Genomic DNA, 23775 nt, shown 5'->3' on the forward strand with positions numbered 1-23775 from the left:
CTCGGTTTGCTGGGCCATATGCATAGGCCTAATAGTAACACTTTTCTTTACAATAATGGAGCTACGTATATTGATAATATATTTTTCTCTTGCCAATACACCGAATGACTTTGGCTCCTTATTTGGGATCAATGGAACATTCCTCCGCTCTTACTAAGCTGGGAGATTTGATTTCTTGGTTGGCTCATAGCCAAAGGTAAATATCTTCTTGGTACCATTATGAGCCTTATTTGTTTGTATTTTACGGATAAAATGAGATAAGTTGAAATGAAAATTAAAAATTAAATAAAATATTATTAGAATATATTTTTTAATATTATTTTTATTTTAAGATTTGAAAAAGTTAAATTGTTTATTTTATTTTGTATAAAATTTTAAAAAATTATAATAATTAGATGAGATGAGTTGAAAAGACTTGTAAAAACAAATTATTATTGATCGATTTTGTTCGTTGTATATGGTTAGAGCACAACTCCTTGTGTAATTATAGTACTTAGGGCATTTCTCACCGTGTAGAAGATAGCTCATGCGGCTATCTTGATTGTGAGATACTCAAGCTACCAAGTTAATACGAACCTTGTTAAAGTTTGGAGACTTCCAAAAAATATACTTGATCATGGTTTCTAAAATCAGAATCAAACTCAAAATTGGATATCCTTTCCAAAAAAAAAAAAAAAAAAAACTCAAAATTGGATAAGGACTAATTCAATGAATCGTCTAATTCATGATAATTTTGAATAAGTTATTTTAATATTGATAAAAAGTACACAAAATCAAATATAATACAATTCAAGCATTTTATATTATGTATAAAAGATTAAAAAATATAAATTGATTAAGATTAGGCCTGGATAATAAATTGGATGAAAGTTGAAAGTTAAATAAAATATTATTTTTTAATATTATTATTATTTTAAGATTTGAAAGGTTGAATTATTTATTATATTTTATATAAAAATTTATAAAAATTATAATGATGAGATGAGATGCGTTGAGAGCTCCTCTCAATCCAAATCGAGCCTAACTATTTCAATAAAAATATAATATAAATATAAATAGTTTCAATAAATATATAATTTATATATTTAACCTCAATTCTTCACACTTTTTTGCCTCATATATTTAGAGGATAAAGACCATTAAATAGATAACAAATGTAGTATTTTATGCACAACAAAAATTTTAACATAAAATAAAAAAATATATGTATAATCTTTTAATTTTTTAAAAAATTCTTATTAAACACAATGACAATAACGTTAATTTATGTTTAATTATATCATATTTTTGTACAAAAATAAATAAACTTCAGTTGTTAGATAACATAAAAATAAATTCGATTTGAATCTATCGATCAAAGTGGTTTGGTGAATGATTTAAAAAACTTACTAAAACCGATTTAGTTTCTTATTAATTCAAGTTGAAATGAATTAAATCCAACTATTTTTTAAATGCATTTTTCATAAATAGTGTTATTTGTTGGGGTTTCCTTTCTTAAACGACAACTTGTAAAAAAATAATAAAAAATCAGAAAAGAAGAAAACAAAGAGTGGGGGAGTACGAAAAACATGCATTGGAAGAAAGGGTGGGACTTGATCGGTGGAGCACTGCTCTCTCTCTCTCTCTCTCTCGTTTCTCTGTCTAGATTGGCGTCTCTTTTTCTCTCTCACAAATCAAAAGCAATATATTAAGCCCTTCGCCACTGACTCTTGCGTGTTACTTCCGAACAATACATTACCTACTGGGAGGAAGAGTCTCAGAGAGACGGGAGACTCTGTAACACACAAATACTTGAAAAAACAGTGAGACAGAAGAGAACCCACTGGACAAAGAAACCAAAACCCTGATTAAGGTTCTTTCCCCCAAAATATTGCTTGCTAACTTCTTCTTTTTCTTCTTCTTCTTCTTCATCAGTAAGAAAGAAGAAAGAAAGAAAGGAAAAAAAAAAAAACAGACAGAGAGACAGAGACAGGGACAGAGATCTCGTCCTCCTACATTTCCAACCTTGTAGCAGACAAACTAATCTCAATCCCTCAATTCCATACCTTTTTCTCCTCCTCAAAAATTCCTTAATTTTGTCGTTTGCGACTCGAATCGTGCTTCCTTTCTTCTGCTTTTGATCGGTACCCTACAATTACCTAGGTACCCAATAAAGTCCTTGATGCTCTCTCTCTAAATTTCTTTTGAGTATTGAAATTAGGGTTCTTTTTTGTTCTGGCAGTTTTTGCTGAGAAACGTGTTTCTTTTGCTTTTGGATTTCTAGGGTTTTGTGGATCATAATCGAGCACTTGTTGGATACCTTGATTCCAGACTTAATTAGGTTTGATCAGAGCACAGATTGAAGATTGACGGAGCGTGCTCGGCGATGGGCAAGAGCTCCGATCTTCCACGGAAACGAAATTGTGGATTTGACAGCACTAGGGTTCAGTTATCAAGTTCGGAGATTGCTTAGGAACAATGGCTGCCCATTGGTGCTCTGGTCATGGAAGAGGATTGCACGTATGAATTTTGTGTAGACAGTGATCCGAGAACTTGGGAGGGTTTCTGGGCTGTTCTTGGTTTTTGCTCATTTGATCTTTCACCAGGGAATGATTTTGTTGTTGAGATTTGCTTCTAAGAAGGAGGTGATGATTTTGTTTTGGTCATACACAGAGGGTCTGATTGCAGTTCACTGTTTCTGTTTCTCAAGGAACCGTTCGGGTTAACATAGATTGAGCTAAATTATTGACCAAAGTTGTTTTTAAGTTTTGTCATTTGTGTTGATTGAGCTAGTTTAGTGTAAGGAGTGGGTGCTGTGTTGATGGTTAAGTTTTGAAGGTTCTTTCGTTGTTATCTGCTTGACCGTTGTGTGCATTTGTGCAAGTGGGGAAGAAGTGTTGGTGGCTTTTGGATTTGGTGTTTGTTGGAGTGAGTGGTAAGCTTATGGAGGGATATTGAAGCTGGAAATGAATGCGGGGACATGGTGCATGGACAGGAGCATAGTTGCTGGTTCGTTCCCTTTCTGGAACATCACTTCTGGAAAGTAATCAGAGCATTTTTATTTGTAGAAGGTGCTAGAATACTGTGTTCGTGGATTTCCTGCAATGTCGCGCTGCTTTCCATTCCCACCACCAGGATTTGAAAAGAAGGCTAGGACGAAGGATGTGGACTTGCTAAAACAGGTTAATTTTCTTTCTTTTGTTCAATAATAGTCCATAGATGGTGTGACATTCATTAGGGGTTTGGAAATCAGTATTATTATGAGTTGCACAGCATTTGATTTTGCCGATACATTCATATTTTAAGAAGATTTTTGCTTCTGTGCCATAGCTAGACTGGATGCACTACATAGCTTTCTGTAATTCCTTAAATAAGTATGGGTGAGTTATCCACATCTGACTGAAGAGCTTTAGTATTTAATGGATTGGATTCTGCTTTTGTGGGGTAAGTAATAGATTGACGTATTAGGATGTATTTTAAGAGCAGATAAAATTTGAACTTATTAAAGACTAGAGATTACTTGTGGAAGTTTGGGTGCTATTGAAGATATTCGAAGGGTGAAATGGTGGGGGTAATCCTACTGCCTACTTTTGATGGTTAAGATTGGGACTTTTGGTTGATCAATAGAATGATGGACTAACTCCTTTTCTTTTTTGGTAAGTAAATGATGGACTAACTCTGTTAATCATTTTTTAACATTTTCTATGATTGTTTGGGTTGTTTAGGTATTAAGACTGTATTTGGAATTGAAGTTATGACAATGAGGTTTCTTTGCGCCATGTTTCCTCAAGCTTATGTTGTATCATATTCTTTTTGATAGGTAAACAAAATTTTCTTGATCATATGGATAGGCAATAACCTAAGTACACGGGGCATATATAAGAGCATAACTTATGCATGCTAGTCTAGTCATACAAGAAATTCATGTAAGTTTATGCCATTAAAATCAATTACGATCGACCAAGTTCATGCCATTCATGAAAGCTCCTGCTTTATCATATGATGGCATTACAATCCATTTTGGGTTTCAGATAATTTATTCGGCTTGGACTGATGAGGTGCTTTTAATCTGAGAAATGCTTGAGCCAATAAGATTTTTTTTTTTTTGATAAGTACCAATAAGATAATTCTTAGGATAATTAAAAGTACCAGTGTTTATTTTTCCTGCCACTAATTCATAATTTGTATTGTAATCCACGAAGAATCATAAATGTACCAATTAGAAAAACCCACAAAGAATTGTAAATTATGTTGTCACCATGTTGAATACTATGATTATTATGGTCATATTTATGTGCATACTTAAACACCAGATCTATTTTCTTGCTACTACACAATGGTGTTCTCCTCTTCAGAGAAGGCAGTCTTCAGTGTCACACTATTCATGATATTCGTGGCTGACTTCCTGTTTCCTTCTGGAGTGTTGTTTTATAGATGTTACAGGGAGTGTTACTTTAATTTTCCAAGTTTTCTTTACCCTTTTTCATTATGGTTTAGTCATTTTAGTCATGGAGCTTAACTAATTGAAGTTCTTATCTCTAATCTGAAAATACATGCATATCTGAGACTTCAGTTTTCTTCATTTAAAACTGGCTGTCATCTTATTCCAGAAATTTTCCTGTATGATGAACTTATTGTTACAAATGTATGAATTTGTTGGATATCCCCTTTTTTTTTTTTTTAACGTATTTCAGTTTTATATATTCATTCTTAGTATTATTATTTGCATTGCAAAAAACTGCTGCTCATGGTAAGATGTATGAGTAAACTAGAAAGATCGTTTCCTAGTACTCAGATAGCTAAATCTTACTGCCTGACGTAGGATAAACTTGGAGAACCCATCTTCATGTGCTTGGGTGGGATTCAGGTCAGCAAAATTAGTCAGTTAAGGGTTTGGAATTAGATAAGGATTGAGTTGTGTTCGTGGTCTGAATACAGATTGGAAAATAATGGGTTTGAAAGGGTGAAGAGGGGCTGAAACAAAGAACAAAGGCTGCATGAATTCTGAGCAGCATTAGAATTAGGTATTTTAGGTTATTTTATTAACCCCTGGGGGTAGGGAGGTCTAAGGTCCAAATCTTTGTTGTTGCAAACAATTTAGAAGGGCCATCGGACTGGGGGGAACTTCCCCTTAAATTACTTGAGGTGCATTTGCGGAAAACTCATTGCCAAGGGCTTATGCACCCTTGGGATTAGTCGGGACTTTGTTCTTGGACACCTAGTGTCAATGAAAAAAAGAAAAGAAAAGAATTAGGTATTTTAGGGTTTTATTTTGGTTACTTGGTGTCTGAAAGGCTTGGGAATATATATATATATATGTATGTATGCATAGGGTTTTAATGGGGTAAAGGAAAGGGTTTGATTTGGGGTTGCAAAAGTCGTGCAAAGAAGTTGAGATTGATATAGCTAAAATAAAGTAATATTGACCTAATTAACAGCCATGGACACCTGTTCTTTTATCTAGAAGGCTTCCTACTTGGTTTTGCCTTAGTCTTAGGCTTTAAAGAAGATGCTTCATCACTTAGAGAGAAGAAAAAAAAAAAAAAGGAGAGAAGAAACTTCATATCTAACACTGCTGAGCAAGTGGTGTCACTGAGCTTGTGAATGAGTGTTTATGCCTTGATTTGAGAGGAGGCTGTTGCTATTATGCCGTGATTTTTTCTGAAAATTATGTGTTTGCACTTGTTTTGCGCTTCATGAAGCAATTCCTGGAGAACTGCACTTAGGACTTCTGTTTGTTAAAAAAGAAAGAAATTCTGTCAACTCAAGTTTGATGGCATTTGGAAGTGGTAAGTGTTTGAGGCTATAGCATATACGGAGCTTTGGTTATAGTTTTTACATGAATCCTTATAAATTTTCAATTTAAAACTGTGTCAATAGTTGCCCATTGTTTATGATAGAAACTGGGGTCAACCAGTCTTACAAGTTACATTCCTTGGAGTTTTAGGCAATTGGAAGGATGCATTATGTGATTCGATACTAATGGTACTTTATTTGTTGGAAAATTTAGTTCAAATTGTGTACAACAATAATGATCATGGTATTCACTGATGTTTTTGGACTCAACTTGTTAATATGTTTTTTTTTTTTTTTTATTGATATATTTGGGGGAGGGGGGTTTCAAACTCCAGACCTCCATTTTGGAGGCTGGGGATTATGTCAATCAAGCCACAAGCCTTTGGCGTGTAACTGCTTATTTGTAACTACTTCTAAAACAAAAAATGCTTATTTGTAACTGCTTTTTCTTGATTATTTGCGCCTTTGTTGCATCTCTTACAAGTTTTGTGATACAAATTATATCCTTTTTTACCATTCCAATTTGTTTTCAAAGCACAAAGATCATAAGGGTGATTGAAAATTTAGTCACCCTACTTCCAAGCGTTGGCTTTAAGCAATGGTTTTCTACCCATTACCAATAGAAAACAAATAATATTTGTCCCCTCTTCGAATGCTCTATGTTATGTTATTATAGATGGGCACCCTAAATTCAGACAGGAGGGAATTGCTTCGTATTTGCTTATTCTGAAACCTTAAGAAAGCATGTCTTTGTATGCAAGTTTGTGTTTATGCATGTGTCAAGACCATAGGGTAAACTAAACTGGGAGACTAATTATTCCGACTCATTCAGCCAAAAAATAAAAAAAATTCCTTGACCCAAAAGAAATCTTTTGCCTTTTTTCCCCATAAATTAAATAAGAGTACATACTCCTGTGAGTTTTTGCACGAGGATCATGTTGACTGTTAGAACCACAAGCATGCATGGAGAAGTGTTCTTCACTTTTTCCAGTCAATACTAGGAAAGATGCTGTTATCTCCATTGTTGTGAGTACTTGTAAGAGAAAAGGGGTTGATCTTGCAAAGTGCCAAGAAATAGCTTGTGACCTATCTGATGATTGGATTAAGCCTTGAAAGTCTGATAGATATATTGAATTACTTGCGTATGAGTCAAATTTATGTTATACGGTAATCATGCCATAATATATAGGGAGAAACTTTCAACTTTTATCTAAACTCATTACTTATAAAAAAAAAAAGATGTGCCCATAAAGAATACATCTTCCGAAAAGGAATACTTACTGGGTTTAGCCATGATTTTGATTTGTGTATTTGGAGAGGAGATACAATATCTATTTTAACGGAATTCTTAATTGGTATATGGATGAGGGAGTCATAGTTTAGTAATTCAGGTGTATATGATTTAGCAAAGACCTAGCCTTTGTATATTGTTGTGTTTCTGAAAGAGAAAATCTCAGATTTCTGGTTCTAGGAATGAGCTGGCACTGAAAAAGATTTCAAGTTCTAGCCATTGCAAATAATTTTTTTGATCAGCAAATAAGAATTTTATTATAATAGGCATAGCCAAGTACAAGGGACATATACAAAAGCAATACTTATGCATAATTGTATAAAGATACAAGGAAATCATGTACCTTAATGCCATTAAAGTCTATTACAATTGACCAATGGAATAAATTATTAAGAAAAAATGTTCTAAGCTCATCCATTGTCCGCTCATGATCCTCAAAACTTTGACCATTCTTCTCCATCCATATACACCACCAGAAACAAATTGGAATCATCTTCCACATAGTTGCTATTTGACAGTTACCTTGGATGCGTCGCCAGCTGGATAGAAAATCAACTACCCTTCATGGCATCACCAATGGAGCACCATTCTAGCAAAGATATCATTCCACAAGCTCATGGCTACATCACAATCCAATAATAGGTGATCCATGGACTCACCACTTTTCTTACACATAACACCAATCCAACACAATGATGCGGTGTTTACTTAGATTATCTAAGGTGAGAATCTTCCCTAATGAAGCTGTCCATTAAAAAAAAGAAGCTTTTAAGGGGGCCTTAGTCTTCCATATGTTCTTCCATGGGAACGGACTTGTAAAGTGTGTAAGATAAGGAAATTATAGTACGACTGTACAGTGAATCTCCCCTTCTTGGACAGCGACAACAAGATCTTATGAGCTCCTCCATTCACTCTACAATTATACACAAGATTGAAGAAATTTGTATATATGTCAATTTCCTAATATTGGGCAGCTCTTAAGGAAAATGATATTCCATTAAGGAGAGCCACTAGATAGATAGATCCATGAGCTCTACTACTGAAGCCTACTGTCTTCGTGCAATGCCATATATTGCCGGGTAAGCTTCCTTTAGGATTTTATCTCCACACCATAAATCATTCCTGAATTTAATTTTGGAACCATCCCCAACTGCAAAGCGTGTATTGATGAAGCTTTTCCAGCCTCTTCTTATGTGTTTCCAAAGCCCCACCCCATGTCATTCGCTCACATCATTCCAGTACCATCCTCCTCACAATCCACCATATTTTAGATCTATGATAACCCTCCATAAAGCTCCCCTCTCTTCTTGGTATCTCCACAACCACTTACCCATCAAGGCCTTATTGAAAACAAAGAAGTTCCGAATTCCCAACCTGCCTTCACGTATTGGAGTACAAACCATAGCCCTTCACCAAATGAAACTTGAATTCTTCATCCCATACGCAAACCCCCCCCCCCCCCCCCCCCCCCCCTTTTCTCCTCCCCAATAGGAAGTCTCGTTGCAATTTCTAACTGGTGAGCCACCTTGCATGGTAGTGGAAATAATGATAAATAGTAAGTGAGCAAGTTGGATAGAGTACTTTTTATCAATGTAGCTCTACCATGTTTGGACAAATATATCCTCTTCCAACTAGCTAGTTTACTCTCCATTTTTTCCAACACCCCATCCTAGATAGACTTCGACTTAAAGGAAGCACCCAAGGGAATATCAAGATACTTCATTGGCAAGGTGGAGACTTTGCACCCCATAATACTAGCCAAGCTCAAAACACTTGGAACATTTCCAACTAGAACTAATTCTAACTTGGCAATATTCACTTTCAAACCCGATGCTGCTTTGAAGCAAAGCAGGAGCAAAACTTGAATTTGATTATTTCTAGCACCATAGAAGAGTATCATCTGCAAATAAGAGGTAAGTCATCTCACAAGTGTTGGTTCTTGCTTCCCCTATTACAAATCCAGATAGAAATCCACCTTCCACAAGACCTGTGATCATTTTACTAAAAGCTTCCATTAGGAAAACAAAAAGTGATGGAGATATGGGATCATCTTGCCTCAAACCCCTCGAGCTTCCGAAGAAGCCCATTGGAGTACCGTTCACCAATGTAGGGAAATGTACGATGGATGTACAAAATTTAATCCAAGAGCACCATCTCGCTCCAAGGCCACACCTCTTGAGCATGTATAACTCGATCATATACCTTCTCCATATCGAGTTTGCATAATAACCCTAGTTCAACCTACTTGATTTGACTATCCAAACATTCATTGGCAATGAGAATTGAGTCAAAAATTTGTTGACCTCGTACAAATGCATTTGGGGGCTTGGAAATAATCTTCTTCAATACCATACTCAATCTATTAGTCAATACCTTTGAAAGGATTTTTGTACATTCCGCTCACCAAGCTGATAGGATGGAAATCCTTAATCTCTACCACCCCTGGCTTGTTTGGAATGAGAGCAATGAAAGTAACATTAAGGTTTTTTTTTCAAAATTACCTCTTTCTTGAAACTCATGGAAGAAGCTTATGATGCCATCTATAACTACGTCCCAACATTCTTGAAAGAAAGCCATGGTGAACCCATCTAGACCCGGAGCTTTGTCGCTTGCCATACTTTTCACCACCTTGTAAATCTCTACATCCTCGAATGGCTTCTCTAGCCAACTTGCTTCTTGATGGTTGAGCGGATCAAATACAAAACCATCCTGACTCGGTCTCCAAGAAAGTTGTTCGGAAAGTAATTGTGCATAGAAGTTGGTGATGTGATCTGTGGTCTCAAACAGGTTCAATGTATTCCTTCCATCTACTAACAATGACTCAATCACATTGTGCCTTCTATGTGAATTAGCCAAGCAATGGAAGAACTTGGTGCATTTGTCCCCTTCTTTTAACCATAAAGCCCTCAATTTTTGTCTCCAAGAAATCTCTTCTAGTAAAGCCATCCTTTCAATATCCGAGGTCACAAGCTTTTTGTGAGCCTTTTCTTCTTTAGAAAGACCCATCTCCTCCTCCACATCCTCCAAACCCTATAATCCATTGAGAAGGGACTTTTTTTGGTGTTCCACATTCCCAAAAATCTGCTCATTCCACTTCTTCAGTTTTAAAGCCTTCAGCTTACAAATGAACACATAACTAGGATTGCCTTGTATGACATAGGATGACCACCATTGTCTCAATGAATCCTTCTAATTTCAGCCACATGTTCTCAAACTTAAAATATCTTTTACCTCCCTAGATGCCTCCACAATCATTGAGAATGGGAAAGTGATCTAAGCACAACCTTGGAAGTTGATTCTGGATTAGATCCAGAAAATGTGCTTCCCAATCGTGCAAAATGAGGAATCTATCAAGTCTTGACCAAGCTGGATGCTCTCTATTACTAGATCAAGTGAAAGTGCTACTAAGTACTAACTAGAGGAATGTCCTAAAGATCTTGCTCGTAAATAAATTCAGAAAAATACGCCATTGCTGAACTAGAGCTAGGACCTCCTAATCATTTGCTTGAGAAACGGATGACATTAAAATCATCCCCCACTACACCAAGGCTCCATAAGTTACAAAGACCAGCCAATTCATCTCACAAGCCTTTTCTCGCAATATTAGAATTAGGACCATAAACACCGGCAAAGGACCAGTGATAACTATTTTCCACATTATTGAAAGAAATGGCCCCCGCATACTCCCCAACACACTCATCCGTCTTTTCCAGCACCCTTTTATCCCACATTACCAATATGCCTCCTGAAGCCCCTTTAGTCACCAAATACGACCACCTTGACTTGACAACAATTCCACAAACTCTGTATTATGCTAGGGGAGATGAGCTCCAATCTTGTCTCTTGTAAACCTACAACATCTCCTTTCCAGCCACAAAGCTGATTTCTTACTTGGTGCACTTCTTTGAGTTGTTCAAACCCCTTACATTACATGAGACGATCTTGAGCTTCATAAAACCACTTATTAGGGCTGAAAATTTTTCCTTTGGGTTGAGAAAACCAATCAGACCAATTAAGAGACTGGTCGATCTCGGTCCAAGAAATTATATAAAAATTAAAGGTTAAGAATTTTAAGACAAAGTATTAACTATTAATTATTGATAGTACACATACTATTAGTATTATTAATTTATTATACTTAATTAGTTAAGTATATACTTAGTTTAGAAACCTCTAGGGGTTGGTTCAAGTGATTAATTAAGGCTTTGAACTTGGGGGGGTATGCTTCCCCGAGCCATCAGACTGGGGGATTTTTCTCTTGAATTACCCGAGGTGCACCTACAAAAACTCATTGTCGAGGGCCTGTGCACCATCGGGATTAGTCGGGATGCTGTTCCAGACACTCGGTGCCAATAAAAAAAAAAATGTATATACTTAGGTTAGATAACTTAGTTTATATCATTCACTTGATTCTTTTTAATCATTTTATATATATTTTTTCTCAAAATCTTGAAAAAAAAAAAAAGACAAAAAAAAAAAAACGGTTGGACCAAAATACCCAGATAAGACCTATCGGACCGCCGAACCAAAGTGGTCCGGTTTGGTCTAAATACTATATTGGTCCGGTCTGGTTCAGTCTCCATTTTTGGTGGACTGAAAAAATCGGTCACGTCCAAAATTTTTATCCAACCGGACCATTTACACCCCTACCACCAATGTTACCCCTTCCTTACTACCACGAGTCGCACTTCCTTCGTAATTCACCAAACAAAGTAAGTCTCTTTAATTCCCTTTCCCTTTTCTTGGCTGAATGGCTTTCCATGTTTGAATTGGGATATCCAGCTTCGATAGCAGCAAGTAAGGCCGGGAATTGATCTTCAAAACCAATACAGGGGCGTCTTACACAGTTGAATCTCCTTGGCTTTAAGTTATACCCAATCTGGTGCTAGGATCTGATCATTCAACTGGAGCAGTGAATTCAAAGCGGGTAGGCTCATCCCAAGGATCATCAACACCAATGTCCATACCATCTATATCTCCACAGCCGTATTGTGTTAAGAGGCTATGGGCATGAAAATTATCAAGGTACCAGCATTGATTTGGATGTCCCCTGCACCCAGTGTCTCAGTACTGTCCACCATCGGCATCTTAGTATCCATTTGTGGTTCATCTCGTTCAGCCACAGCAGCTGTAGGACTTCCAAATGTGGCAGAGATGCTCCCCAGCTCATTCTGGCCCTTTTCCACTGCCCGAGAACCCTCTTACATCCGAAACAGCCATTCTCGGCTTCTAACTCAGTTGACGGCCTCAACTCCAGCAACCCATTTGACTAGGGTCCCACCCAACAGGTTGCCTACTCCCTCTGGTTCTATGTGGTCCCTGGCCAATGATTAGGGGACATCTGCGTGTCTTTGCTGTTAACATATGCAGGACCCGTTCCTGGTGGCTTGGGGTGTTTGACCTGCCAATTTTGGGTTCGAACAATTTTTGATGGGCTGGGCTGTTGATTTACCTTCTCGGCCCAAGTATATCTCCTTTGCTGGCCCAGTTTATATTAGTATCTTTAGTCGGCCTCTTTTTGCCCAAGCTTGAAGATTTCGGACCCAAGCCCAAGCCCAAGCCCATTGCCTTATCCACCCGCTGGATCATGGAATTAACCAACCGTCTTAACTTTAGCAATTCTTGTTTATGAAACTAAAGATCTTCAGCCTTCTCTGCGTCTGCTCTCTTGGTCAAGGAACCTCATACCATTTTGATATTACTTCTGCAGGCTTGAGCAGGTGGCACATTTCTCCGTGCTTTCTCCACAACAGCTACCTCCATTGTTTATGTAGGATGTGATGTACTGTGGAGTAGTAGAATACATATAGGTTCGTGGGAAGTGGCTTCATCGTTCTACAGGACCGATAGCATTTTCAGCTTTTGTACCATAGTATTTTATCTTTGAGATATACTTGTAAAAAAAACCTCTTTGAGATAATATCTTGTTTATTTTATGAAAGTCTGTAATAACTTTTGGGGAAATATAATTTTTTGGGTTCCGTACAAGGAGTTTCTGAGAAATATAGGACCAGGAGACAATCATTAACTAAAAAAGCTGGGATACAACTAGCTGAGTGGGATAGTCTGTTTTGATGGTTGAAGGAAACCAAGGTCCTTTAGATTGTTGCCTCCTTTGTAGCCGAAGAACAAGTATAAGATGCCCACCAGTTGTGCAGAACTGCTACTTTTGAGAAGATCTTTTGATGACAGGAGAATTTTTTTGGCTAGATGGCCCATGATAATTTCTTTAAAGTTGAAAATATTAGGCGCGATCTTGCAATTTTTTCAATCGTTCCCATCTCAGAAGCTATACTTTGTTGGATTCCTCTTCTTTGTTTTGACGGCCAAGAGACTTGATTTCTGGACCATTTTAATTGGTGACATTCTAGTTTTTTCCTAGTTAGAATGAAATACAGCTTTCAGTATAGGTGGAGTTCTATTTTTGTTCTTGTTGGATAGATTTTTGTGATAGAAGATAGTGTTTTTAACTTCCACAACTCTGTCTTAATTGGGCATGCTGAGTGAATTACGAAATTTGCCCTCCAGTAGGAGGAAGGAGCACTAGATTATGTGGAAATCTTTTCATCCCCACTCGAGGGTTTTTAGTGTTGCTGCTTGTTTCTTTTTATAGCCTATATGGAGGGATAACAATGCCTCTGAGATAAGTTAATCAGCACGATCAAGCATGGTGGGTAATTTTTATGATGCATAAGTTTACCAAAATCTGAAACATTTAGCTTGTATGACTGAGAGAACTCTCATGCGATATGTCCTTCCAAAGACCACTGGAAATGGTATATCATTATTATCTCCTTGTTTTTCTTTAGGGTACAATTTCAAGATTTTAGTTTTTGATAAGTAAAATAACATTTTATTGAAAGTAGTAAATAGGCATAGTCCAAGTACACAGGAGGTATACAAACAAGCATACACCTAGGTACAAAGTTAGGAGCTAGAAAGGGTATAATTTCAAGATTTAGGGAAGGCATTGGCTATATATATTGATGGATCAGCGCATTTCAGAGGCATATGACAACAACATCTTCCTTAGTTCGAGATGATAGGTTACAATTTTGTTTCTTGAAATATGGTATTCAGGAATGTTCTAACTTGCCAGCAAATTGAAGATGATTGTTGTTTAGGAGGATTTGCATATCGTATTGGTCTACTTCCAATTGGCTTTCATTTCCTATTTGCTTCTTTTTCTTTTCCTTTCTTTTCTTTTCTTCATTTCTCTTGTAAAACCTGAGTGGTTCCCCTTTAATGGGGCTCTACTTGTATATATTTTACATAGATGTCATTAATGCTGAGCAGTTTGTGGTTCCAATGTGGAAGCCAAACAATGGAAGCTCTCACGTTAGAGTTGTGCTAGCTTCAAGCTGGTGTGTGTTTACACCACTTGCTGTGGGATCTATTAGAGTTATAGAAAAGATCAAAACACTGATACTTCTTTATGCTAGACAAATTGGAAGGTTTCCACATCAAAGTTATGTTTGGTGCGTCAATAACTAGGCTTAAAAATAGATTTGTTCTTCACTTTAGTGCTTTATTGGCCTCTCCATAGTATGGATTATTATTAATTGGTTTAAATGTATGGATTTCCTTGTCTCAAATAAGCTAGAGGGTATTGTAGGACAATGTTATGTATTGGTCAGAAGAATTCTCTCCAGCCTTCATTTGTTGTGGTGGTTCTTGTTTGCCATGTCTTCCTTTGCTGTTGTTTGTCACTATACTGCAGTTTGGAATCTTCTCACATTCATTTTATCTAGAACCTTGTGTAAATTGTTGCTGATGATATATTTACTTCATTGGGGAAAAATAGATCATATAATGAAAAACTATCTGTTGCTGTCTGCGGCCAGGATGGATTCTTTGTAATTCTGTAATATATTCTCCTAGTATTTTAGAAAAGCATTTTCATACTATTGCTTTCTCATGCTTCACAGGAAAAGCAGAGAGAGAAGAAGCATAAAAAGGAGAAAAGGGACAAAGAGAAGAGAGAACCTAAAGAGAAAAGAGAGACAGATAAAAATGAGGCAAAGCCTAGAGAAAAGAAAGACAAGAAGGACAAGCATAGAGATAAAAAGAAGGATAAGCAGGACAGAGATAAAGATAAGGAGAAAAAAAGTACCCCTGATGAGAAGAGACTTCCAGGTCAAACTGGAGAAAAACTGGTTAAAAAAGATGAAAACAAAATTAAAAATCACATTTCTGATGAGAAAAGATTTTCTGGGCAGTTTGCAGGTTACAATGCAAAGAAACTCAGCGAGAGCAGCCATATGGCAGAGGAGAAGGATTCTAAATTTGTGCAGGAGTTGGGCAGGAGGATTAAAGATGATGACAGAGCAACTGAGAGCAAGTTGGTTGAGAAGTTTGCAAAAATGGATCAAAGAAAGGATGAGGGGACGGCCAAATTGGTGGCTGAAGGTAAGGAGAAGAACAAGAGGGTTGATGACAGAAAGGTGGTTGGTCAAGGAATTAAAGGTGAGGGAAGATTCAGTGGAAATTCAATGGTTCCGAGTCCTGATGTGGTTCTTCAAACTAGAATTGGAGGAATTTCTAGACCGTTTGAGAAAAATGTTGAGAGAACTGTTGAAGAGAAGGAAAGGACCAAAGAAAAGGAAGGTGATGATAAATGGGGGGATAAACGCAAGGATAAAGATCGAGAGAAAAAGAGCCAAGGGAAGGATAAGGACAGGGACAAAGAGAAGAAAAAGGAGGAGAAAACGAAGGGCAAAATTGACCATAAGATTACAGAACACGATAATTTAAAAGATGTCAACAAGAGTGATCTTATCAGTAGCCATGATACTAAAACCTTGCAACTTCCCAAGGACAGCAAAAAGAGTGCTGCTTCCGAGAAAAATCTCAAGAAACGGAAGGAAGTTGATACAAATGGGGTTTTACATGGTGAGTTATTTTAACAATGAATCATGAATTGTTGCAGCCCAACCTTTACTTGCATATTACGATAGCCTTTATCCCTTTTTAGGATTGTTGTAACTATCCTTTTAAGACTATGGTAGGTCTCGTGATTTTCTTCTCCTCTCTTTTTTGTGGGTTAAAATTTTCTCCGAGTTAGTTGCCAGTGATTCTTAAAATCACATTAATTTAATTTTGTCTAGCAGTTTCGAACTCTGATGATTTCCTTTTGCTGACAAGTGATATTTCATTTCTGAACTTTCTTACAGTCGGTGATCTTAGGCCCCATAAGTTGGCAAGAACCACGTCTTCCTCCCATCAATTTTCCGAAAATGGAAGGATATTGGAACCTTGTCAAACTTCTGTCCTGAATGCTTCAGATAGGCATGGTGCAGCCAGTAATCCTAAGGCGGATGATAAGGAATGCAAGATAAATGGCGTTATAGATCAATCATCTTCTGACTCAAAGAAGTCTACGATTGTCACTGCACAAGCTGATCAGATTGCTCAAGTGTCCGCCAAGCCACCCCACCCAGATTCTAAATATCTAAGCGAGGTGTATATGGTACCGAAAATGGGTGAATGGTCGGATTATGATGACCAAGAATGGTTGTTTAGCAGCCATGATTTTCAATCGGAGAAGTCCAAGGTGGAATCTTTAGGGGTTGAGGACACACCACAGGTATGGGATGAAGCTCTGAGAATAGAGTCTGCTGATGTTTGTGCCCTGCCATATGTTATTCCCTACTGATTAATGATACTGATTAATGATACAAATGGGCACTAATCATTGAAAATGGGCATGCTTCACCCTCCTACTTTTGAGCTGGGAAAGAAACCCTTCATCAGGAACACAACCAGAGAAGGTACAGCAGCATTTGGCCCTTGGACTTGGATTTTCCGATTTTCTTGATGCATTCTTTTGTATTGCATGCTGTTCCAGAGTGTCGCGTGGGTCGTCAGTGCATGCCTTGTTCTTTGACTTAGTTCATTGAACGTTCCTACGCCACCATTGCATGCTCCAGTGAGCCTTGAGACTAGATTCCGGACGGGAGGGGGGGATTTTTGCCTCATGGCATCAGATCACTAACTCATTCAAAATGGCAAATTTCATACAAGGCAACTGCGGAAGGTCTCTTTGGATTTCAGAAAGGAGATGTATAAGCTCGTGCAATTTTATCATATTTACGTAAGAGCTGAGCTTAGAAGTTGTCTAATCAGAATGTAAGGGAAACTAGATGTGGTCTCTACAACCCGGCCACAATTTTGATTTGTAACATACAACTCTTATTTACAAGAAATGTAAAATAGAGGGAAAGAAGGTAGTGGGCATTCATTCATTTTCCGTCTCCTAATATTCGTAATCGGAGGGGACCCAATTTTTGAGGTAGGAAATAGAATTCCTGTAAATAAAATGTTCTACTCTAGTACAATTTGTACCACTAAATTGCTATCTTTAACTGAAATATTTGGCCATGATTGGTTATAAAGCTTTTGAGAATGTTTGAAATTCTCTTTGAGATTTATTGTTTATTGGGTTTTGAAAAAGGTAAGAAAATTTCAAATATATATTTTGAAATAAGTTCTATACGAGGATTGTGAAAGTGGATTAATAAAATTAAAAAGATTTTTTAATATTATTTTTAAAAAGTATTTTTTTATTACATGTGAAAGTGGTTTTAATTTTTGTGTATGGTTCAATGATTGGGTGATATTTGGATGAAAAGTTAAAATTGTATATTGTTTTTCAGATTTGAAGATATTTGGTTAAAATTTATTGGAAACCAAAACAAACTTCGGAAAAATTTCCTTGTTCAGGTTCCCTGGGTTGGGATCTTTTTCTAGCTGATCATGAAAGTTGAAAAAATTTAAAGAGATCGATGTGATTAGGTTGGTATATCAAAATCATACCTTCTTTCAAACTAATAAAAAATGTCAATGTGGTACTCGCTTGCAACGTCGTTGTTGGTAGTCAATCTTGCGTGCTGCAACCTACACCGAAACAACAAAGAACCCTCGCTACTTGACATAACACGAACGCGCGCTGCCATGCGTCAAGCTGATAGGGGTCTTCCTCAAGAAATAATAGCCGAGAAGGACATTTACCCCCTTGCTTGGGCGGTGTGGGGTTTGGCCTCCGCTCAGGGTGGGATTTAGTAGTGTCATACAGAGGCAAAGTTTGTTGGAAATGCAATAAATGAAGCAGAGGAGGGCGAATTCATAGCTCCTCCCCTCATGTTTCTGGCAAGAATTGAAACAACTGATTATCCTAGACAGGTCGTGGGTGGTGTGGTAGGGGATTTCGATATTATTAGGGAGGATTAAAAAAAGATTGGGGATATCCCAAAACCTAGTGTGAAAATTTATGATTTTTAATATGAATGTTGTTAAGAACTTGACAAACAGAAGATTAAATTCTAGATAACTAGAAAAACAGAGAGAAAGAAAAGAAGGCTATCGTATATTGCATTAAGGCTACTGAATTGAGTGAATTGATACAAACGTTTTACATGTATTTATACAGATATGAGAAGAGAATAACAGATGGTGGCTTATTAACAGAAATAACTGTCAATGTACATTCTCTAATCTGCCCTTCTCATATTTAGCTTTTAATTCCATATCTTCTATTTTTGATGCTATACTCCAACACCCCCCCTCAAGATGAACATGAATATTGAGGATGTTCATCTTGCGGAGAGTATGGTGAAAAGGTAAAGAACCAAGTGGTTTTGTAAGGATGTCTGCCAACTGTAGTCGAGATGGAATGTAGAATAGCTTGATAAGGTTTTGCTGTAGTTTTTCACGAACTAAATGACAGTCAATTTGGATGTGTTTGGTTCTTTCATGCTGAACTGGATTGGAGGCTATGGACATGGCAGATTTGCTATCAGTATACATCAATGTTGGCTGAGAATGATGAATCTGTAAATCCTGCAGTGCATAATTCAACCATTGGACTTCACATGTTGTGGCTGCAAGTGCTCGATATTCTGCTTCAGCAGATGATCGACTGATAGTTACTTGCTTTTTGGACTTCCATGAGATCAATGAGTTACCCAAAAACACTGCAAACCCTGTGACACTTCTCCTTGTATCAATGCACCCTGCCCAATCACTGTCTGAAAATGCCTTGAGTTGCATTTCTGAGGATGCCGAGAAGAACAATCCCTGGCCTGGAGTTGCTTTCAAGTACCTTAACACTCTAACTGCTGCTTGATAATGACTTACAACAGGCTTAGCTAGGAATTGGCTTAGGACTTGGACTGAATATGCAAGGTCTGGTCTTGTAAGTGTTAAGTATAGTAGTCTCCCAATGAGTCTTCTGTAGGCTGAAGGATCTTCATACAAATCAGAATCATTGGCTGTCAACTTTAAGTTGGTCTCCATTGGAAAGGCTGCAGGCTTTACACCAATGATTCCTGTGTCTTGAAGAATATCCAATGCATATTTCCTTTGGCAGATGGAAATACCTGCTTTGGATCTTGCTATTTCCAATCCAAGGAAATATTTGAGGGGCCCCAGATCTTTTATAGTAAATTGATCATGCAGAAATTCTTTTAAGAGTTGAATTTCTTGTAAGCTATCACTGGCCAGCAACACATCATCAACATATACCAGCAATGCCATAAAAGATGTTGTGGATTTCTTTATAAAAAGAGAGCAATCAGAATTCCCTTGAGTAAAACCATAACTAATGAGGGCAGTAGACAGTTTTTCAAACCATTTTCGAGATGCCTGTTTGAGACCATAAAGGCTTTTTAAAAGTTTGCAAACCTTGTTTTCTGCATTAGGCATTCCAGGGGGCAGCTCCATGTAAACTTCTTCTTGTAAATCACCATGCAAAAATGCAGTGTTTACATCCAATTGGTGGATGTTGCGACTAAACTTTGACTCAAATTAATGAATAAAAAATCTAGTGCAGTTTTACCTGCAAGTATACAGGTGTTGTAGTATCTTACAGGATCGAATCTACAGGGATTGACTTTTGTGATAAATAAAATAAATTCAGATAATGAAACAAAATTACGAAAAGAAACGTGCAATCAAATGAAGATTGATAAAATGAATGGAAAAAGACTAAGGTTTCGAGAATCCATTTAATAATTTATGATATTGTTTCCGATCGATTTACTTCAATTAAACTAGAATAATGATTCCGTTTAATTGGAAGATTTAGCATTTAAGATCAAGAAAAACAGACGCTTATGATCGAGTGTGAACGATTGATTGATTAAAACATTTACAAATCTATTTGAATACCATAGGGATTCCTCAAGCATTCACTGTATTCGGAAATCACAATGAATCAAGACGAGTATATAGATAATCAAAATATCCAATAATAAAATCTTTCAATCGATCAAGCTCGTAGACTAAATTTTACGTGGATTCAGAAACAATATGTAAATCATTAAACTTCACCTCTAACCTTAGTATGAAAATTTAGCCAAACATATTCATTATAAACACTATAGAAATCACATAAATATTGTTTATTAGAAAACTAAATTAAGACATAAGAAATTCTAAGTAACAATTTAGAAATAACAGAATTTGGAATTCAGTTGATGTCGAGAGAATAAAATCCACGCTGTTGTTGAACTGCAGAAAATAAAAGATAAAACCAGCAGCTCATCTGTTCTTCGTCCGAACCAACCAACATCAATGCTCTACTCGGCCAAATAACACTCCAACTCCACCAACCGACTCTCCCTTATCCCACTTGAACGAGAAAAAACTTCTTTTTTTTCTTTAATGAGAGCTCTTCGTAATCTCCCTCTCTCACCAGCTGGTCTCACTCCAGCTCGGAGGATACTCTGCTTTCTTTCCTTTCACAATTTAAACCAATCGGTTCCTTCTCTACTCTACCAAACCGACCCCACTCCTCTTCAATCCTTCAATCTCGGTGCACTACCATCAACCAAGCAAATTATTCCATTCTCACCTTCTTTTCTTTAATGAGGGCCACACCGGTTGCTTTCACTTCTCTCTCTTTCCGCTTCCCCCACTTAACTCTCTTTCCCTCTTTGTCGTCGGTTAACTAGTTGCCTCTTGAAGTCATTTAATTCCACCGGTCCCTCTCAAATCATGCAAATATTTAATTACCAACTACTCCACTTAGCTTGAAGAATTATTTAAATATTGATTCCTTCAATTCCGGTTCCACTCTTCCACTAACTTTGTTCCTATCATTTTATTCCACTAACCGGTCCCTCTCTCTCTTTATCTTAATTCTGCACCTATCCCTTTCACTCTATTCTTGTCTCCTTCTTGCCTTTCTTCAATCACGACTTGGATGACACTAATCAATCGCACCAATCAACCTACACATCTATACTCTCTCCTGCACTTCAGCCACATCAATTGCTTTCCACCTCCATCTCCCACTCTCACTTTCAACCGATTGCTTCCCTCCTTTATTTTCCTTCATTTCGGCTGGCTTTGTACATCCAATTAAATTACTCCAACCGGCCTCAACTTCCTCCAAGAAAGAAATAATTCCAGCCACCTCACGGCTCTCACCCACTCTCCTTCAATCACGTTTCTTCACTTCTACATTACTCTGCCGAATGTAAAACCAAAAGTCTTGCTGCTTTCGGTCCATGTTTTCTGCATGTAACTTTTCTGCATGTGTGTTGCATGTTTGACCGAACTTCTGATTTTTCTGCAAGTGCTGTCCATGTTCTGCTGGTAGTCCGAATGTTTGCTCTGCTGTCTTGGTGTAGTAGCTGCTGCACATGTGTGATTTATTGCATGTGAGATGTCCAGGTTTTCCTTTCTTTTGCTGTAGTGGCTGCTGTCCATGTTCTGCATGTGTGCCGATTTATTTGAGTGAGTTTGTTTGCTTTTAGCATGTGTGAGTTTGTGTTGCATTTATGTGAGGTGCTTGTCTTGTTTCATGTGAAACAATTACATTATAAATCTTTTTAAGCACCAAAATACTAGAATTTATCAATTGAATCAAGTAATGTGATCTATTGCATAATTAAGTACTTAAATCATTTTTTATTAAACAATTTGTTTACTTAAGTAACTTTAATCATGCAATTTTAGCGCTTCATCAATGGAGATGCCAGTTCTTAATTGCAGCCACAGCAAGTAATAGTCTAATAGAAGTCACTTTTGCCACAGGAGAAAAAGTATCAAAGAAATCCAAACCCTCTTGTTGATTATAGCCCTTTGCCACTAATCTGGCCTTGTGCCTCTCTATACTTCCATCAGCTTTATATTTGACTCTAAAAACCCATTTACAACCAATAGTCTGTTTATTTTTAGGTAGAGTAACAAGGTTCCAAGTTTTATTTAACTCCAAAGCCTCAAGTTCATTTTTCATAGCTTTTTGCCATTCAGGAAATTGTACAGCCTGTTTATAAGATTTAGGTTCTGGACAGTTTGAAATTGAAGCAAGAAAAACTTTATGGGAATTAGATATTCTACTAGAAGATAAGAAGGATGAGATAGGATATGGATTACCTTTAGAAGCATCATTAGAAGAAGTGAGAGGGGTTGCATTTGAAGAAACATTGCTGCAATAGTAGTCCTGCAAGAAAGTAGGTTTGTGTCTAACTCGAGAGGATTTTCTTCTTTCTGGGCTATTATTGGATTGATCAAGAATTATGGACAGATTTGGATCAATGTTTAGATTGGGGATATTTGGATCAATGTTTGGTATAGAGTCATTAATGGACAGATTTGATGATTCACTCTGGTTAGGATTAACAACTGGGATTTTAGAAGAATAACCTGCACTGTATAAATCCTCTAAGGCAGGAAACAAAAAAGAATGAGCATGAGGATTTGTAGGAACAACTTTGAATGGGAAAACATTTTCATGGAATGTGACATTCCTTGAAATGAAAATTTTATTGCTATTGAGGTCCATGACTTTGTAACCTTTGATATCAGATGGATATCCAAGGAAAACACATTTTGTAGCTCTTGGATGGAATTTGTGTCTGTGATGTTGCAATGTAGATGCAAAACAAAGGCAACCAAAAACCTTTAAATGAGAAAGTTTTGGTATTTTGTTAAACAACATTTCATAAGGTGTTTTATTATTGAGAAGTGGGGTGGGAATTCTATTTATTATATGGGCAGCAACTAACACACAGTCAGTCCAAAAAGACAAAGGGATATTAGCTTGAAACATTAAAGCTCTAGCTGTGCTAATTAAGTGTTGATGTTTTCTTTCAACTACTCCATTTTGCTGTGGAGTTTCTACACAACTTCTTTGGTGTAAAATGCCATTTTCATGATAAAAATCATTAATGAGAAATTCTGGTCCATTATCAGACCTTACTGTTTTAATAGTTGTGTTGAACTGAGTTTTTATCATGTTGCAAAAGTTCTTGAGTAAAAAGGGACTTCAGACTTGGTTTTAAGCATATAAACCCAAGTACATATTGTAAAATCATCTACAATTGTTAAAAAATATTTATAACCTGAATAGGAAATTGTTGCAAATGGACCCCATATGTCACAATGTATCAAATCAAAAATTTTATTAGAACTAGTTTCAGATACAGCAAAGGGTTGCTTTCTTTGTTTTGCTAATGGACATACATCACAAACACTTTGACAATTGATAGAAATTGAGGGATCTAACTTTTTGAGAAGAAGCATTCTAGAATGGGATGCATGACCTAATCTGTAATGCCAGACATCTGAAGAATTGTTTGAAACAATTGAAGCAAAGGAGGCTGAATTAGACTTAGATGTGTTGCAAGAAGAAGCCTTAGAATCAGCTTGTTGTAAAATGTAGAGCCCTTGTTTCTCAAATGCAATCCCAATCATCTTCTTTA

At 36.9% G+C, this 23775-nt stretch overlaps 1 protein-coding gene across 3 annotated transcripts; it reads left to right on the top strand.

The window, feature by feature from the left end:
- Positions 1 to 1579: 1579 nt before the first annotated feature.
- On the top strand, positions 1580 to 17456 carry LOC122300261 (myb-like protein X). Of its 3 annotated transcripts, none has more exons than XM_043110772.1 (4): positions 1580 to 2142; positions 2264 to 3161; positions 14995 to 15958; positions 16240 to 17456. In XM_043110772.1, the coding sequence occupies exons 2-4, from the start codon at positions 3084 to 3086 to the stop codon at positions 16719 to 16721; spliced, it is 1524 nt and encodes a 507-aa protein (XP_042966706.1). In that variant the 5' UTR covers positions 1580 to 2142; positions 2264 to 3083; the 3' UTR covers positions 16722 to 17456. The 3 variants fall into 3 exon arrangements, with proteins under 3 accessions (XP_042966706.1, XP_042966708.1, XP_042966707.1); XM_043110774.1 differs by having other exon boundaries at positions 1580 to 2123; XM_043110773.1 differs by having other exon boundaries at positions 1580 to 3161.
- Positions 17457 to 23775: the final 6319 nt, after the last annotated feature.

This window comes from Carya illinoinensis, chromosome 2 (assembly GCF_018687715.1).
Source record: "Carya illinoinensis cultivar Pawnee chromosome 2, C.illinoinensisPawnee_v1, whole genome shotgun sequence".
Classification (NCBI taxonomy): domain Eukaryota; kingdom Viridiplantae; phylum Streptophyta; class Magnoliopsida; order Fagales; family Juglandaceae; genus Carya; species Carya illinoinensis.